At 46.0% G+C, this 19,336-nt stretch overlaps 2 protein-coding genes across 3 annotated transcripts in view; one reads left to right on the top strand and one right to left on the bottom strand.

Moving 5' to 3' along the window:
• ITGA3 (integrin subunit alpha 3) overlaps window positions 1-14,279 on the top strand; it is a 138,504-nt gene extending 124,225 nt beyond the window's left edge. The window contains exon 26 of the transcript XR_013832408.1: window positions 13,956-14,279. The gene's annotated coding sequence lies outside the window, so the exon portion shown is untranslated. The remainder of the gene's footprint in view (window positions 1-13,955) is intronic.
• SAMD14 (sterile alpha motif domain containing 14) overlaps window positions 1-19,336 on the bottom strand; it is a 30,046-nt gene that overhangs the window by 6,065 nt on the left and 4,645 nt on the right. The window contains exons 2-7 of one of the 2 annotated variants that reach the window (XM_079949830.1): window positions 17,616-17,667; window positions 10,295-10,452; window positions 4,882-5,191; window positions 3,244-3,331; window positions 3,001-3,075; window positions 756-915 (exon numbers count right to left, since the gene is read on the bottom strand). In XM_079949830.1, coding sequence (XP_079805956.1) covers window positions 756-915; window positions 3,001-3,075; window positions 3,244-3,331; window positions 4,882-5,191; window positions 10,295-10,452; window positions 17,616-17,655 — 831 coding nt within the window. In that variant the 5' untranslated portion in view covers window positions 17,656-17,667. The remainder of the gene's footprint in view (window positions 1-755; window positions 916-3,000; window positions 3,076-3,243; window positions 3,332-4,881; window positions 5,192-10,294; window positions 10,453-17,615; window positions 17,668-19,336) is intronic. The other variant, XM_079949831.1, reaches the window with a different exon arrangement.

Here is a 19,336-nt window from a genome sequence, read left to right as displayed (position 1 = left end):
CTAAAACTGCTGCGCTACTCCATAAGCCAGTTGCTAGTCGGGGAGGCTGAGCAGCCTAAATAAAGCCCCACGGGGCACCTCTGGTCTCTTTGGGCTTCTTCTGCCTTCATTGACATCCTCTCTGGGCTCCAGGGAGGATGTCCTCTCAAGTACAAGGACTCTCCGGCTCTCCATTTCCTGGTTTGAACCTATTTATTTATTTCCCAGTGCCATGCATATACGTGGTTGCACACGAGTTGATCACGTGTAACCGGGGGGGGGGGGGGGCGCGACGACACACAACGCCTGCGTGCACAAACTGTATGCAAATCTGGGTCTCCTCATTTGGCGTTGAATTTCCCCATTTCCAATAACCCAGCTCACGCTCACTAGGAAAAGCTGCCCTTTCTCAGCCTCACCAAAACAGCAGAAGCTGTCAGTGGTGTAGTGTGGGTTGTCAGTGCCCGGGGCAGTGCGGAGAGGGTGGGTGGGAGGGAAAAGGACGGAGTACACATGCACATTCAACTGCCTAGTGGCACCAACAGCACCCAGGAAGTTGTCTGGAAAGGTCCCTTTTGCACAGAGAAGCTGTTTTCAACGGAGCCCAGCGACTGTATTGAGGCAGCACCGGGTGCTGACATTTTGTGCCCCCTAACAATCTTGCACCTGGGGCAACCGCCCCTGTGACCCCCTACACACATGCTACACCACTGCCAACCATGCCCTAGTATGGGGCTTAGGGTACCATCCCATTACCCATCAGACGGACTCATAACCTGCGAGGCAGACTTCTTGCGGCTGAAGGCCTCGTTCTTGGGGGAGGAGGTGGGGGAGGCAGTGCTTCCTGAGGAGGCGGAGCCTTTGCCGCTGTCCGTGAACCAAGAGAAAGGCATGAAGGTCGAGGCAGAAGAGCGGCTGGGGCCCTCCATCAGCTCCCTGCAGGAAAGGGGGACAAGTATAAACAGCAAGGAAATGGGGTTGCAAAGCTGACAATATAACTTGTGATAAGAAAAATCTGGGGAGGTCGCGGGATTGGAAAAGAGACTCCCACTGGAATACTGACATAGGTAAAGGTAAAGGGACCCCTGACCGTTAGGTCCAGTCGCGGACGACTCTGGGGTTGCGGCACTCATCTCGCTTTATTGGCCGAGGGAGCTGGTGTACAGCTTCCGGGTCATGTGGCCAACATGACTAAGCCTCTTCTGGCGAACCAGAGCAGCGCACAGAAACGCCATTTACCTTCCTGCCGGAGCGGTACCTATTTATCTACTTGCACTTTGACGTGCTTTCGAACTGCTAGGTTGGCAGGAGCAGGGACTGAGCAACGGGAGCTCACCCCGTTGCGGGGATTCGAACCGCCAACCTTCTGATCTGATCGGCAAGTCCTAGGCTCTGTGGTTTAACCCACAGCGCCACCCGTGTCCTTTGTGCAATACTGGGATCAGAACTAAGTACTAAGGTGCTGGAAAAGCAGTATTGGAAGCAATTTCAGTCACGCAAGTGAGAAATGATAAATAATCCGAACTGATACTTTATCATTATACAGTGGAACCTTGGTTCTCAAACATAATCCATTCAACTCCTGAAACTGTTCAGAAACCAAAGCGCGGCTTCTGATTGGCTGCAGGAAGCTCCTGCAGCCAATCGGAAGCTGCGTTGGACATTCAGCTTCCAAAAAACGTTTGCAAACTTGAACAGTCACTTCTGGGTTTGCGGCATTTGGGAGGCGATTTGTTCGACAACTAAGCCATTCAGGAACCAAGGTACCACTGTAGTGTTAAAAGAACCAATAAATTGTGTGGTATTTTGTCGCATTTAGCTATATTTCCTTATTCTATCTGTACAAGATTCACTTAAAAAATAAATCTTAATTTTTATTTATTTTTATTTATTTTTATTGTGATCAGGATGGGGAGCATGAATCCAAATATGTAACATGGTCAGAGACGGATTAGTTTCACACATATGTCTCAACATAGTTGTGAAATTTCCAGGAAAACAAGCCCTAATTCAGTTATTCCCAAACTCTCCCCCCAGATTTAAGTTTGATGAGGCCCTAAGCTACTGAAGGTAATGGGGCCCTTTATATGTCCAGCTGTCCGTTGTCAACAACAAATTGTCACTGGGTTTTTTTTGTGTTGGATATATGCTATATGGTAATTTATGGACCTAATAGGTATCTAAAGCCATTTGCACATAACAGAATATGTATTTTATCAAAGTAATTATTGAAATGAAATACAATTAAGTATATTAATACTGAAATAATTATTAAGCTCTAGCCTAAAATGATTTTTTATTCATAACAAAATAATGCAAACACATTGGTATTTCGCAATAACAAAAGTTCCTTTAGAAACGCAATGTACAAAGACTCATAATCTAGTCTCTAGAAACTTGCTATAACATGAAATAATAATAGGTGTAAGTATATGATGCAAACTACTACTAATTATGAATAGCAGAATGTAGGCACCCTATATATAGAAATGAGCAAACCAGTGATATTTTAGGGAGCAGGCCAGCAGGCGGGGCCCATGACTTACATCATAGGGGCCTACACAACACAAAACACTGTTGCTGTATGTAGGTTTTACTTGATTTGTTTTTTATCTTATATTATGGAAATGTACATCCAGTTTTTTCCCCTTTAAATTTTGTGGGGGCCTAAGCTATAGCTTGTTTAGCTTAGACGTAAATCCGGCGCTGCTCCCACTGTTTGGGGACTACAATTCCCATCATCCCTGACCACTGGACCTGCTAGCTAAGGATAATGGGAGCTCTAGTCCAAAAAGACAGCTAGAGACCCAAGTTTGGGAAAACCTGTAAAAGCTATCACTAGGGGCATCTTATTCAGACACAATTGCATGGCACTTTTTCGGGTAGATGTTTGTGACGCCCCTCTATTATGTGTGTGTGTGCGCACGCGCATGTCTGTGTATCACCCACCTTCCACATAATTTACAGGGTTCCACGAGAAATCAATTTGAGAGGAGCCTCAGGAAATTGCCAATTACTTACCTGTTGCCCATGGAGAGCCGATTGCCCCCTTTTTCTTTCCTGCTCTTCCCAGAAGATGCCCTTCTGAGGGTGACCCTGTGCACCAGGAAGAGGACAATTAGGCACATGTGGAAAAACCAGGTGCAGATCTGAGATATGTAGAAAGCACACAAGCAGAGCGGGCTGTGAAAGAGACTCCAAAGATACAAAATGAATCAGTGTGGTCCACTCCTTGTCTCTGAATAGCCAGCTTTCAAGACTCACCCTAAATCCAGAAACTTCCGTCGGGTTTTCTTGTCGAGACCAATAGTTGGGCTTGCAGGATCTGGCGGGCTCGTGTCCCGGCTGTCATCTGGAAGGGGAAATGGGGAGGTGAAAGGGAACAGTGTTTAATTTCTGAAATGAGAAGTGCTTAGGCCAAAGCCTGATACACAAATAATGTAGGGATTTTAACCACTTTTGAATTAGCCTAAGTTTTGCTGCCTGTGTCTTCTGACTGCTGTATGGAAAAGCACATGAACCTGACCTTTGAAGAGTTTGTAAGTAAACATTTTTAGCTTTCCAAATGTGTGGTCGTCTTCTGTGGAAGAACCATAGAATAGCATATTTTAAATGCACAGTAGCCTATATTTACATGCTTTGCTTTGTTGCATATTTTGTGATTTTAAATATCTGCTGGGGTTCTTTCACCAAAGATTTCTTGCACCCAACGCTGGATCTTGGCATCTGGGGAATTCTCCTTTTTATATTCCTCCCCACAACCAACTTTCTGCACATGCTCAAGAGCTCCATTGTTTTTACTAATATTTCCCGTGTTCTGCACTTATGGCCTGGGGTTGGAAAACTAAGCTCTGAAATGAAGCCCTGGCTGAAATGAAGCCTTGGAAAGATGTACAAGGAATATTATTCAAGAGCAAATATTTTACAATTTAGTGTATTCATTTAAATAACGTTAAAATATCAATGACTTCCCTTCTTTTCTTTCCATGGTTCATTTTGCATAACATAAGTCTCTGCATATTTTACATAAAATTCAGTGGCACTGTGGTCTAAACCACAGAGCCTAGGGCTTGCCAATCGGAAGGTCAGTGGTTCAGATCCCCGTGACGGGGTGAGCTCCCGTTGCTCGGTCCCAGCTCCTGTCAACCTAGCAGTTTGAAAGCACGTCAAAGTGCAAGTAGATAAATAGGTACCGCTCAGGCGGGAAGGTAAACAGCATTTCTGTGCGCTGCTCTGGTTTCGCCAGAAGTGGCTTAGTCATGCTGGCCACATGACCTGGAAGCTGTCTGCGGACAAACGCCGGCTCCCTCGGCCTATAGAGCGAGATGAGTGCGCAACCCCAGAGTCGTCCGCGACTGGACCTAACGGTCAGGGGTACCTTTACCTTTACCTTTTATTCCATTATTACAACCATCAAAACTTATTTGCACTGTTGAATTTATCTTAATGCCGCCAACGTTTTCAAGTGTACACAATTTCCTCCCATATATTCAGTAAACATTTTCCAATCTTCTTTAAACTTATGTGCTTCTTGTTCTCTTATTCTATATGTTAGTTCCGCAAGCTGCACATATTCTGTCAGTTTAAGTTGCCATTCTTCTTTAGTTGGAACTTCGCTCATTTTCAATTTTTGGGCTAACGAAACAGGGGCCGCAATAGTGGCATACAGAAATAACATTTTTTTTTTGAGGTTATTGCGTGTTTACTTTCTTTAAGAACTTACAGGAGGATGGAGGCATAACCTTTTCTGCATCAAATCAATCTAGGGAGAGCTGCAGGTAGGTTTGTGCATCTGCAGACAGGTTATGTGCCCTTTAGGCACTTCTTTCCTCAATGATGACATGTGTTGTGGCAAGGTCTATGGTTTCCCCCAGCCCCAAGCTGCCCAGAGCCCCTGCTTACCTTCACTGTGCCTCTCCCTGCGTGCATAGATGGGTGAGCTGTCTGAACTGTGGCAGGACTTGGGTGAGGAGCTGGTGGGGGTGCCCCCTAAGGCCTCCTGGGAGGAGGTGTTGGTCAGAGGCCGGTAACGGATGAGGGGCGACGACGGCTGCTCTTCCTGTTCCACCGACCTCCGAACTGTCGGGGCATCAAAGGAGAACTCGCCAGCGCGAGTGAAGGGCGAGGAACCGGAGAGAGGAGATGAGGCCTGGAGGGAACCATGGAGAGGAGACCTCAGGCGGTGGAGAGGGCTTCCACAGCTATCACCCGCCTGCAAGGAGAAGCAGATAGAAAAGAATCCAGCTGCCTGGGCATTCAGACTGCAGGCGGACTTGCATGCCCAGTGGACCAGGAGGGGGGACTCAGAGGACAACAACTGGCCACCTAACCATCCATGGGAACGATAGTAATAGTAATACAGTGGTACCTCGGGTTACATACGCTTCAGGTTGCATACGCTTCAGGTTACAGACTCTGCTAACCCAGAAATAGTACCTCGGGTTAAGAACTTTGCTTCAGGATGAGAACAGAAATCATGCTCCGGCAGCGCGGTAGCAGCAGGAGGCCCCATTAGCTAAAGTGGTACTTCAGGTTAAGAACAGTTTCAGGTTAAGAACGGACCTCCAGAATGAATTAAGTAATTAACCCGAGGTAGCACTGTAATAATGATAATGATGATAATGATAATGATAATGATAATGATACAGTGGTACCTCTGGTTGAGAATGGGATCCATTCCGGAGGACCGTTCGCAACATAAAAAGAGCGCAACCTGAAGCGCCATATCTGCACAGGTGTGCGGCATGATTTGGCGTTTGTGTGAATGCGCAAGCGCGATTTAGTGCTTCTGTGCATGCACGAGCGGCGAAACCCAGAAGCAACACTTTCTGATACTTCCAGGTTGCCGCGGAACGTAACCTGAAAGAACGTAACATGAAGCAAACGTAACATGAGGTATGACTGTAATATTCATTCATTCATTCATTCATTCATTCATTCATTCATTCATACCGCGCCCATCTGGTTGGGTTTCCCCAGCCACTCTGGACAGCTCCCAATAGAATATTAAAAACACGATAAAACATCAAACATTAAAAACTTCCCTAAACAGGGCTGTCTTCAGATGTTTTCTGAAAGTCAGACAGTTGTTTATTTCCTTGACATATGATGGGAGGTCGTTCCACAGGGCGGGCGCCACTACCAAGAAGGCCCTCTGCCTGGTTCCCTGCAACCTCACTTCTCACAGGGAGGAAACCACCAGAAGGCCCTCAGCACTGGACCTCAGTCTCTGGGCCGAACGATGGGGATGGAGATGCTCCTTCAGGTATACTGGGCCGAGGCTGCTAGGGCTTTAAAGGTCAGCACCAACACTTTGAATTGTGCTCGAAACCTACTGGGAGCCAATGTAGGGCTTTCAGAACCGGTATTATGTGGTCTCGGCAGCCACTCCCAGTCACCAGTCTAGCTGCCGCATTCTGGATTATTTGTAGTTTCCAGGTTACCTTGAAAGGTAGCCCCACTTAGAGCGCATTGCAGTAGTCCAAGCAGGAGATAACCAGAGCATGCACCACTCTGGCGACGCAGTGTGGGCAGGTAGGATCTCAGCCTGCGTAGCAGATGGAGCTGATAGATGGCTGCCCTGGACATAGAATTGACCTGCGCCTCCATGGACAGCTGTGAGTCCAAAATGACTCCCAAGATAGCGTCTTGAAAATGCCCAATAGTCTGGAAAAGCAGATGCCGTTTGCGATCTTGGTTGGAGAGAGGCCAATACAGCACCCAGTAAACGAGGTGAGAACAGGATTCTGGACTAGATGGACCATTTGTCCTGATCAGCAGGATCCTTTTATGTTCTTAGTCTTTTTGGCAGGGAACTAGCATTCAGTAGGATTCAGATATACACTAGCATCGTCCAGAATTGCTACTGACTCATTGCGAGTTTGTGCGCAAGGCATTATCTCTCAGCCTCAGTTCCTCAGTCTAGAAAATGGGAATACTGTGGCCTAGTCACTGGACTAGGATGAGGAAAGACATAAGACCCCCAACAAGATCAGCCCATTAAGTCCAGCAACCTAGTTCTCACAGTGACCAACCACATGCCGGTGGGAAGCCCACAACAAGGACAAGAGGACAATAACGTTCTCCTTCTGTTAAGCCACAGAAATGGGGATCCCACGGCATATGGCCTCTGAATCAAGAAGGTGCCTATAGCCATCGCGACCTGTAGTCATGGATGGACTCATCCTCCAGGAATTGGCCCAAGCTCCTTTTTAAAAGCCATCTAAACAAGTGGCCATCAAGTACAATCTGCAATTTGCAAAACAGAGATGAAAACACTAATGGACCCTAATTGTAGTGATCCTCTAAACAGCCCCTCCAGATCTTTCATGAGAGATTTCATCTGGGGGTGGAGTGGAGTGAGTAGAATTATGGGGACAGAAGGTGGCTACGAGCAGGATTAAACACATTCGCTGCCTGGGTGTAAATAACAGGATAAATACAATCTATGAGCACCTTCCCTACAGAAAGTGCACAGCAGCAACATTAATTTGGAAATTAGGGAGGCTTAGGGTTGGTCCATCCACAATGTATCTCTATAGAACTGTAATAACTTAAGAACCGGCACCTGAATGGGTGAACTGGCCCCACTGGGGATTCTGTTATTGGAGTGATTAATGGTCTATCTGCGATATTATATGTAGGAATAAATGAAAAGTCAGACCAATGGCTTATCCAGTTTAGAACCTTGTTTAACAATGGCAAACCAGATGAAAGTTACTTATTTTCCTTTTGTTTAAAAGCATTTGTATACTGCTTAATGTTTAAAACTAAGCGATGCACAACACAGAAGCAAAACAATGTCATGGAAACAAGAACACAACATAAAAATAGTAAAATGGTTGTGCCAAGGCATATAAAACGAGAACTCAGGTACTTAATGAACGCTCAAACTTTCACCTGGGCAAAAAGGTCTATTTTCCACGAGTGATCTGAAACAACTGGTAGGCTGCTGTTTCACATAGCAGTGAAAAGGGCATCCCATAATCCAAGGGAAATAGTGTGAAATGCCCACTTTTGGGTCATTGCCCCATGGTATTCTGTAAGGTGCGGTACCACAAGTGCCTTTGGCCAGGTGATCGTCAACCTGTTCAGACCCAGAACCCACTTTTAACCCAAACATGCCTCTGGGGACCCCTTTTCTTAACCCCAGTGTGCCAACCTGAATAAAATCAAATAAAATAGAGGAGGCAGCTAAGCCTCGCCTTGCATAGTCAATCACAAGAGGCAGCACACATGCACCATTTGAATGGCAATGCCCATCAACTCCCCCCCCCCAATAAATATTTTGTTGGGGGGAGCCAAGGGACCTCAGCCCCTAAGAGTTGGCTCCTATCCTTTCACCCTAGATTTGCCTGCTGGCAGTGCTCCTGCTGTGCCCCACCTTAGATCTGGCCGCAACCCCCCAGTGGGCCTGTCAGTGACCTTCCAGGTCCACCCAGGGGTGGGCAGCCTTCTAGGCAACATGATTTGATCCCTTGATGTTTCAGCCACCAGGAGATGAACAGGCATCTCTAAAAGCCCAAACCAAGGAGATGATTGCTTAGGATCCAGGTGGTGTGTGGGTTTACCTGTGAGCTCAAGGCAGACCCTCCAAGTGTCCCTATTTTCAAGGGATAGTCACAAATTTACAGAAGCTGTCCCAGTTTCTGATTTTATTCTGGAATGTCTCACTTTTCCTTAGGAAGTCCCTATTTTCATAAGAGAAATGTTGGAGTTTATGGAAGAGACCAGTGCCGGATTTACATATAAGCTAAACAAGCTATAGCTTAGAGCCCCACTCTCTTGGGGGCCCCCAAAAAATTTAAAGGAAAAAAACCTGGATGTACATTTCCAAAATATAAGATAAAAAGCAAATCAAATAAAACCTGCATACAGCAACAGTGTTTTGTGTTGTGTAGGCTCCTGGGATGTAAGTAATGCCCTCCCCCCCCCTCCCTAAAATATCACTGGTTTGCTCATTTCTATATATAGGGTGCCTACATTCTCCATGGACTGGTTGCTTGGCAAAATGTGCAAATGGCTTGAGATACCTATTAGGTCCATAAATTACCATATAGGATATATTCAACACAAAAAACAGCGGCAAATTGTTGTTGACAAAGGACAGCTGGACAAATAAAGGGCCCCATTACCTCCAGTAGCTTAGGGCCTCATCCAACCTAAATCCGGCCCTGGGAGATACTGCCGCCACTGAGGCCCAGCCCCACAGCGGAGGGTGGGGGGTCCGTTACAGGGTGGATTTGATTTAAATCAAATCGATTTAAATCATGATTTAAATCACAAGTCAGTAAGACTGATTTAAATCATTATTATTTTTACAGAAAGACTCATTCTTGCGGGTATAATCTTAATATTAATATTTACAACCGGAGGAAGGTTTCATTTTTGGAATGATAAATTTTCAGAGTTCTTTTTACAGTTATATCAAAACTTACTGAGTTGGTTATACCATTAGAAATACATGGGCAGATAATTATGAAATTATTGTGAGGTTTAATACGTTAATTATTTATATTTGGACAACTTTTATGCTGTACTTTGTTGGAAGGAGAAAAACAATAATCTCCTCAATAACAATTTAAACAATTTATTTAACTGAAACAATAGCATCATAGCATATGTATCCTTGTTTGTTAACTGATGTGGTTAAACAATTTTTTTTTTTAAAAAAAAAGCTTAGACTGAATTTTAGCACACATGGAAAAACTTAAAACAAATCCTTATTTCCTGATGAACAGCCTTTGGACTATAAAGTAACTTCAATAGAAAACTATCTTTAGAAAGATTTTTCCTCCAATAGCATTTTATTTTTTAAAAAATCTGATTTAAATTTTAAAAATCTGATTTAAATAAAAAAAATCTGATTTAAATTTTAAAAATATGAAATTATTTTTATTTTTAAAATTCATTGATTTTTATCCACCTTGGTCCATTGGTGGAGGGAGTGAGAAATATCCCTAAATCTGTGGGATGTGGGAGGGTCTGAAAGCGAGAGTAATGCATAGGGAGATATTTGGTGGGGCATCGGCCGGGCATTGACTGTTATGTACTGAAGTTCTCACCCTGGGCCAGCAGGGGGATACTGTAGATAGTTTTCACTCAGGTAGGTCCACATATGCAAATAAGGAATTGAAAGTGACCTTCAGTGATTGGCTAGTTAAAGAAAGTGGTTACTGTTACGTTGTAGTGGAGCTCTATATAAGCAGGCTGGCTGAACCCTTCAGTTCAGTTCTGTTCTGGCTTGGGAATAAACAAGAGCTGTTTGAAGAATAGCTGTGTCGTCTGATATGTTCACCCACAACTTAACACTGACCTTTTTCTCCAGGATATCATCCCCTTCTGTGGAGCTGACACTGTCTCTCAACCGGGACCTGGAAGGGCGCTGCCGCCTGCCTTTGGCGGAGAGCTGGGCTCGGGCCTTCTGCAAGCTGCTGTCCAGCCTCTGGGTCTCTGGAATCACATCATTAAAATCTGGGGGTGAAAGAGAGAAACGGGAAGGGGGGCAGAGCGGTGGCAGGCGAGGAAAAGCGAGCGTGAGAGGAAGAGGTCGGCGTAGAAGCGGCCAGGGGGGCGGCCGCGGGAGGAAGGATGGAGTGCAGAGAGGGCAAGATGCAACGTAAAGGAAGGAAGGAGGGAAGCGGGGAGGGGGCAAACGAGTGAAATTCAAGCCCCACCAAGCGGGGGACACACAGAAGAGGGGTGGTGGAATGGAGGGCAAGAAGGGAAGGAGACACACAGAGAGAGCATTCAGAGAAGAGAAGAGCACAGTCGTCATTCAGAAGTATCCTTTCAAAGACATGACCACCCAGAACAGAACAGGCTACCTATAGGGCGGGCATCCTATTACACCTATTGGCCTGGGAGACCTTCAAAATGTCCCTGTTTTCCAGGGACAGTCCCGGATTTACAGAAGCCATCCCAGTTTCTGATTTGATCCCGGAATGTCCCGCTTTTCCTTAGAACGTCCCTATGTTCATCGGAGAAATTTCAGAGGGTATGGAGTTATGCGACTCCCAAGCTAAGGAGATAAGTAACTAGACAACCTTTAGAAGACGCCTGAAGGCAGCCCTGTATAGGGAAGTTTTTTTAAATGTTAATGTTTTTATTTATGTTGGAAGCCACCCAGTGTGGCTGGGGCAAGCCAGTCAGATGGGCAGGGTATTATTGTTGTTGTTGTTGAATACGATGTCACTATTGGTTAGATTGGTCTCAACTAGGGCCAGGGCCTTTTTAGTACTGGTCCCGACATGGTGGAACTCTCTGTCACAAGAGACTGGGGCCCTGCGGGACTTGACATCTTTCCGCAGGGCCTGCATGACAGAGATGTTCCACCTTGCCTTTGGTTTGGAGTTAGTCTGACCCTTATGTTTTGCTCCCCTTACGGTTTTGATCTATGGGCTACTTTTAAAATGAGACTGCATTTTAAACTGCAATTTAACCTGTCATTTAAATTGGGTTTTCCGCCCCTTCCTATTATGTTTTTATTGTAATTTTACTGGTGTTAGCCACTCTGAGTCCGGCTCTGGCCGGGGAGGGCGGGGTATAAATAAAATTATTATTATTTATTTATTTATTTTTATCGGAGAAATGTTGGAGGGTTTACATGTGGAGACTTGTTTAACTTGCCCCTGCCGCAGGGCTGGGGGACCCCGTTGAAGTGAGGAAATCTAAGCTCTTCCAATTTTGATTTAAAAACTATGCTCCGTCCACCCCTCATTTTACACACGAACGAGGAAGGCAGCGTGAACAAGAAACACGGCTGAAGCAACATAGTTTGGCTGTCAGGACCCCTTTTCAAAATGGCACCCTGCATGTGTTTTAGAAACGGCAGCAACTGAATGGAAAGGGCAGCAAGTTGCTGCTGTTATTGCCGCTGTTATTACTCCTCTTCCTATAGGATTTTTCCGCCTCAGGTGGCAAAAGAACTAGCCCTTAGGTAAGGGCACCATTTGTGTTCTGCCTCAAGCAGCAAAATGTCTTGGGTCTGAAGCACTGGGCTGACAGAATGTCTTGTGGGGTTTTTTTTACAAAAAGTTTTCTTATCATTTTTTTACAGTCGGTGTTTTAGACTCCACTCCTTCTGATTTATTTTTTATTGTGAGCCTTCCCAAACGTGCCGAGGATTACAAATGTCCCAACTAAGTAATAAAGTGCACTGTATTTCAGTTTAAATTATAATAATTCTTTCTAAATTTTCTTCTATTCCTATAGATCTACATATGCAAATTTTATGCAAATCTATGCCACCTTTCATTCATGTGAAAGCTAGCGGTGGAGGAAACTACAACTAATCCAGAATGCAGCAGCTAGACTGGTCATTGGGAGCGGCCGATGAGACTATATAACATCGGTCCTGAAAGACCTACATTGGCTCCCAGTGCATTTCCAAATACAATTTAAGTGTTGGTGCTGACCTTTAAAGCCCTAAACGGCCTCAGCCCAGTATACCTGAAGAAGTGTTTCCACCCCCATCGTTCAGCCTGGACACTGAGGTCCAGCACCGAGGGCCTTCTGGCGGTTCCCTCATTGCGAGAAGTAAAGCTACAGGGAACCAGGCAGAGGGCCTTCTCGGTAGTGGCGCCAGCCCTGTGGAATGCCCTCCCATCAGATGTCAAGAAATAAACAACTATCTGACTTTCAGAAGACATCTGAAGGCAGTCCTGTTTCAGGAAGCTTTTACTATCTGGTGTTTTATTGCATTATTATTATTATTATTATTATTATTATTATTATTATTATTTAGTATCTAGTGCAAATCGACTGTCAAATATGAGTATCAAGCAGTCAAATACCAGATGTGACACAAACACACTCCGTTCTCAAAGAAGCATTTACCCGCTCTTAATACAGATATCTTATTTCTACTCATAAGTAAGTTCTGTCGAGTTCAATGGGGCTAATTCCCAGCTCGGTGTGTATGGAGTTGCAGTCCAAGCCACACACAGAGAGTCATATTTCTTTTTCATTCATTTTTTCCCCCTTCAGACACAGTAGTACATGAGAGCTGTACATTGACACATATGTACACCTCTGTACTTCTCACACATATTTTTACTTTTGTTGCTGCTGAACACAAACACTGTTTTGCTCTCTTTCTTCCTCCCCACCCCCCTTGCAAATATACATTCAGCATCTTTCAGGGAGGAACGCTATAGGTGTGTGTGTGTGTGTGTGTGATTTAGTAGGGCGAAATGGCCGCTGAAGAAAGGTTAAGCACCTTCCCTGTGCGCCACTTTTGCAATCATGTCCTTCTGAAGTGGCTTTTAAAGCAAACAAACGTAGCTGTCAGATTACAGTTCCCCACGTTTGCAGTCAGTTTGACCGCGGACTTCGACCCCGCCGTGCGCAGATTTCAGTTCTGAGACTAAACCATTTATCCGTACATACCTCTCTCTTTCACACAAACAGACACCCACACATGCTTGCCTGGTCCCTCAAATGCTCCAATTATGCCCGCACACCAACGGTACGGTAGTCCTATCTCCCTTGCCATTTCCAACGCATGTTTGCGCCATCTCCCAACAGCGCCTTCCCTGCATACAGAACAGCCTCATGAATTAATCAGATCCGCTAGGCATCTCGAGGCAGGAAGCGCGAGGGGCTTGCTTGTTTCTGTGAGTGTGTGTGTCGCTGTGCGTGTAGCCATGTGTGCGGCGAGGTGTCTCCCGGGAGCAAAAAGTCAGTCACCGCTTAATTGACTACACAGGGATGCCGGGAGTGGGAAATGAGGAACAACGGTATCGGGAGGCATGAAACATCAGCAAGCAAAGTTGGAGAGGTGGCAGAGAACATGTGCTTGCACATACAAGACAAAACACAATACTGCTTAGTTTTAGAAAGGGCTCGGGTTGCATGGATGCTCTCAGCCATAGGGCACCTGCTCCCCATATCCCAGCTGCGTTGAGGCTGGTTGTAGCGGTGCGGGTGGCGCTGTGGTCTAAACCGCTGAGCTTCTTGGGATTGCCAATCAGAAGGTTGGTGGTTTGAATCTGCACAACAGGGTGAACTCCCATTGCTCGGTCCCAGCTCCTGCCAACCTAGCAGTTCGAAAGCACGCCAATGCAAGTAGATAAATAGGTACCACTGTGGCGGGAAGGTAAACAGCATTTCCATGCGCTCTGGTTTCCGTCACAGTGTTCTGTTGCACCAGAAGCGGTTTAGTCATGCTGGCCACATGACCTGGAAAGCTGTCTGTGGACAAACGCTGGCTCCCGTGGCCTGAAAGCGAGATGAGCGCTACAACCCCATAGTCACCTTTGACTGGACTTAACCGTCCAGGGGTCCTTTACCTTTTTTTACCTATAGGTAAAAAGAGAGTTTTCTGCACATGCTCGGAGATGCACTCGTAATGCAGCCCCTTACATGAAATACGCATGCGTGCATATGCAGAAATCTAAATTGGGCATAGATTTGAAAAAGCTGGGGAAAATCTGGCTCTGGATGAATAATAGGATGAGGAATAGAAGAATGTGGAGCAAATGTAGCTTTTTGCACTGCCTGGATTCAGCTTGCCCTCATTGCAACCGGATATTCTGAATTGTTTACCATGAGCATTGCCACGATTGTTCAGGTGGGAAGAAAAGCATCACTGTACAATCGGAGTGACTGGGTGAGTCAGCCCTCTCCAGCACTCATTTCCATCCAACCATAGCTTTCAGGATATAAAACTTTCCAAGGTGGCACAGAAGTAAAATTAACATGCAAGAATGAAACATACAGCATGGAAAGGTAAGTGCCAATGAGTTTTTATCGGTGTTTGACGTCATGGAGGGAGGTGACACATTCATATTTTATTTAAGTAATTTTTAGCCTGCACTGCAGCCAAAAAAGGTTTCCTTCCAGAACGGCTTACAGGGTGATTTTTTTAAAAAGAGAGAGAAAGACTGCCCTCGAGATTACAATCTGAAAAACCATGGCACAAAAGGTAATTGGATTGGTGAGGGAGGAGGAAACAGGCATGCTCAGGTATAAGTTAATGCCTGGATTCTTAACTACAATTTCTTAACTAATATTAGCATATTATAGCCATGTTTTGGTTGTAGGTGCTGAGAGCCTAACCTCCATCCTCTTTCCGTTCCTTCTAAATCATGCCACCCAGAAAGTTTTTGCACAGTGAGTTTCCAAATGAACCGCTGTGATTCAGAATGAGTAAGGCTACCCTTTTCCCCTACAATGTTTGCACTGCTTTGTGACTCTTTAAAGAGTTTTATTCATTTTGTTTTAGTTCTTTAATTGCCCATTGAACAGTTTTAAGAGGGAAGTCTCAACTAACCATTTTTTTAAGTGCCAGAAAAATGCAGACGACTATCCCCCTCTGCGTGACGGGGTGAGCTCCCCTTGCTCGGTCCCTGCTCCTGCCCACCTAGCAGTTCAAAAGCATGTCAAAGTGCAAGTAGATAAATAGGTACTGCTCCGGCAGGAAGGTAAACGGCGTTTCTGTGCGCTGCTCTGGTTCACCAAAAGCGGCTTATTCATGCTGGCCACATGACCCGGAAGCTGTACGCCGGCTCCCTTGGCCAATAAAGCGCTGCAACCCCAGAGTCGGTCATGACAGCACCTAATGGTCAGGGGTCTCTTTACCTTTTATCCCTCTCCCACTTGGTTAAAGTTTCATTTATCTACATTCATTTAATGTTTCGTTGAAAATAAAGGGGGGAAATCATTTTAAGGTTCCACTCCTCTTTCTATCTAAAGCTAGTGGGGATGTGGTATAGTGGTTAAAGTGCTGGGAAGGATGAGCACTGGGAAGACACGGGTTCAAATCCCCACCTCACTGTGAAGCTCACTGAGTGACCTTGAGCCAGCTGTTTTCTCTCGGCCTATAACCCACCTCACAGGATTGTTGCGAAAATAAAATGGGTGGCGGGAAGCAGGCATGCCACCGTGAGCTTCTAATGGTGATGGGGGACTTAAGGTATATACAGTGGTACCTCAGGTTAAGAACTTAATTCGTTCTGGAGGTCAGTTCTTAACCTGAAACTGTTCTTAACCTTAGCTAATGGGGCCTCCCACTGCCGCCACGTGATTTCTGTTCTCATCCTGAGGTAAAGTTCTTAACCCGAGGTACTATTTCTGGGTTAGCGGAGTCTGTAACCTGAAGCATCTGTAACCCGAAGTACCACTGTATAGATGTACTGAAATAATATGGCACTGCTATTTCCCCCAACTCATATCTAGCACGTGTTCAGGATGGCGAAGCCATAGAGCGCATGCTTTGACTGCAGAAGGCCCCAACTTCAATCTCACAGCATCTCCACTTAAAAAGATCAGGTAGCAGGTAATGAGAAGGATTTTCTCTTGCCTGAGTTCATAAAGAAGAGCTGGGGAACTGCAGACCCCCAAGCGCAGTCCCATCAGCTCCAGCCAGCATGGCCAATGGTTAGAGGTGCTGGGAGGAGCTTGCAACCCCATTTATGTTCCAGCTGTGTCTTAACATGCCAAAAGGTCAGGATATGAGTATTTGAAAAGGAAGAAAGGGGCATCGCACAAGGAATAAATTCTTCTGGGTCATGCTAGAACGTGCAGAAAGTGACATTCCCCCCCCCCCCCAGATTCAAGACGCAGATGAGAAGCTAGGATGGTGACCCCAAGCCCTGCCTCTCTGCCTCCTCCCCCAGATGCCAGGTTTGTAAGCTCAAAAGCACAGAAATGGAAAATGCCCAGCAGGCAGCAATGGGCACCATGCCAGCAGCATCAAATTCTTCATCCAACAATGAGTGTGGCTGAGCGTTGGCATTTTGTTTTGGGTCATTTTGCTCCATCCTTACCCCCCAATAGCTTGGTTTGTAGCTGTGTTTAGAGTTAATCACACTGCGCTCAGGGCAGGGCCTGCGATTTAAAATCTAGGGCCCTGGATGAACATTGTGCTCTGTGTGTTTGCTTGGGAAACTGCCTCAGTCCCTGCAAGGAGTCACTGCACACAGGCTTTTGAACCACAGTGTAATAGAATACGTGCTGCCAATGCGAGAACAATTCATGGGAATTGTGTGTCTCCAATTTGCCATCTCTATGGGGGCCTTATGAAAGGGACACAGGTGGCGCTGTGGGTTAAACCACAGAGCCTATGGCTTGCCGATTAGAAGGTTTGAATCCCCGCGACGGGATGAGCTCCCGTTGCTCAGTTCCTGCTCCTGCCAACCAAGCAGTTTGAAAGCACATCAAAGTGCAAGTAGATAAATAGGTACCACTCCGGCGGGAAGGTAAATGGCATTTCCGTGCGCTGCTCTGGTTTGCCAGAAGTGGCATGACCCGGAAGCTGTATGCCGGCTCCCTCAGCCAATAAAGAGAGATAAGCGCCACAACCCCAGAGTCATCCGAGACTGGACCTAACAGTCAGGGGTCCTTTTACCTTTTTATGGGGGCCTTATGAATGTGAGAGTGTCTCTGAGCACATGCAGAATGTTTCCCTTGCCACGTTATTTTTGTTGTTATTGTTTAAACGTCTATCCCGCCCTTCATCCGAAGGTCAAAGGGCAGTTTGCAATATAAAAAGACCCCCCCAAAAAAACCTCCACCCTCCCACCAACATGCCACCTGTGGTGAGGGTCCTAGGAGGTTTACAAATACTTCTTTTTAGGCGCAGCCCCTGGGTGGTGCAGGGATCGGGAGAGGCCGGGGAAGAATAAGGAGCTTACCGAAAACTTCATCCGCATCTTGGAGTTTGGAGGAAGACATAATGAAGTAAATCTGTGAAGGAAGAGAGAGATGGAGGGAGGGAGAGAGAAAAGAAAAACAGTTGTCAGTCTTTACAACTGGCATGAGGAATCTCTAGACCTCCCTGTCTGGCACATGGGAGTCCCTATAAGTCACACCTCCTATCCAACCCTTTCCCATGCCCTTCCCAACTGGAATGTCTTCTTCAATTGGGATACAGTGGTACCTTGGTTCTCAAACTTAATCCGTTCCAGAAGTCCGTTCCAAAACCAAAGCATTCCAAAAACAAGGCGCACTTTCCCATAGAAAGCAATGCAAAACTGAACAATCCATTCCAGACTTTTAAAAACATGCCCTAAAATAGCAATTTCACATGAATTTTACTCTCTAAGGAGACCATTGATCCACAAAATGAAAGCAATAAACAATGTACTGCAGTCACATACACAATATCAATCAATCAGGAGCTGAACTGGGTCCCACATGGTCACAAAAACAAAACAAAAAAAAGCCTCAAAAACACAAAATAAATAGCAAAAACAGACAGACCTCAGCATAACACTCTAAACAGAAGTGTGGCAGTCAGAATGGAGCACGTTCGGCTTCCGAAAAAAAGTTCGCAAACCGGAACAGTTACTTCCGGGTTTGCAGTGATTCAGTTCTAAGCTGTTTGAGTACCAGGGTGTTTGAGAACCAAGGTACCACTGTAGTGCCTTGTGAGACAGCCTGCCTTCTGCCTTCTGCCTTCTGCCCCTGTGTGCTACTTCTGCTTTTCAGCTGCTGGGGCGGGACAGGAAGGGAGGGAAGCAGGGATTCACACTTATTGGCCAAATGGATCTGAATAAGGCACCTTAATAGATTTGATTGCTTTTGCTGCTGCCGTCCCTGGAGAACATACTCTGTGTGCTCAAGTCTTGCACCACAACACGCCATCACTCAACAGGGCCTGACCAATAGTGAACAGCTGGCTGCCTGCCTAGTCAACATCTCTGGTATCCACCAGCCTTGGGTTGGGGCAGGGGAGAAAATAATTCAGACCTCCTCATCTAATCCCACCCTCTGCCTTGACGCAAAAGTTGCGTCCATTTCCTAGGGCTGACGGGGGGAAACCAAAGAAATGGTGAAAATACAATTCTGTGTCCAGGGCAGCCGCCTACTAGCTCCATCTAGTATGCACGCTGAGACCCTACCTGCCCACAGACTGTCTCGCCAGAGTGGTGCATGCTCTGGTTATCTCCCACTTGGACTACTGCAATGCGCTCTACATGGGGCTACCTTTGAAGGTGACCCGGAAACGACAACTAATCCAGAATGCGGCAGCTAGACTGGAGGCTGGGAGTGGCCGGCAAGACCACATAACACTGGTCCTGACAGACCTACATTGGCTCCCAGTACATTTCCGAGCACAATTCAAAGTATTGTTGCAGACCTTTAAAGCCCTAAATGGCCTCAACCCTGTATACCTGTATACCTCCATCCCCATCGTTCAGCCCGGACACTGAGGTCCAGCTCTGAGGGCCTTCTGGCGGTTCCCTCACTGTGAGAAGTGAGGTTACAGGGAACCAGGCAGAGGACCTTCTCGGTAGTGGTGCCCGCCCTGTGGAACACCCTCCCACCAGATGTCAAGGAAATAAACAACTATCTGACTTTTAGAAAACATCCGAAGAGAGCCTTGTTTAGGTAAGTTCTTAATGTTTGATGT

Source organism: Podarcis cretensis, assembly GCF_951804945.1.
Source record: "Podarcis cretensis genome assembly, chromosome: 13".
Taxonomy (NCBI): domain Eukaryota; kingdom Metazoa; phylum Chordata; class Lepidosauria; order Squamata; family Lacertidae; genus Podarcis; species Podarcis cretensis.
Note: the sequence above shows the minus strand (reverse complement) of the source record. Positions and strands in the feature narration are given on the sequence as shown.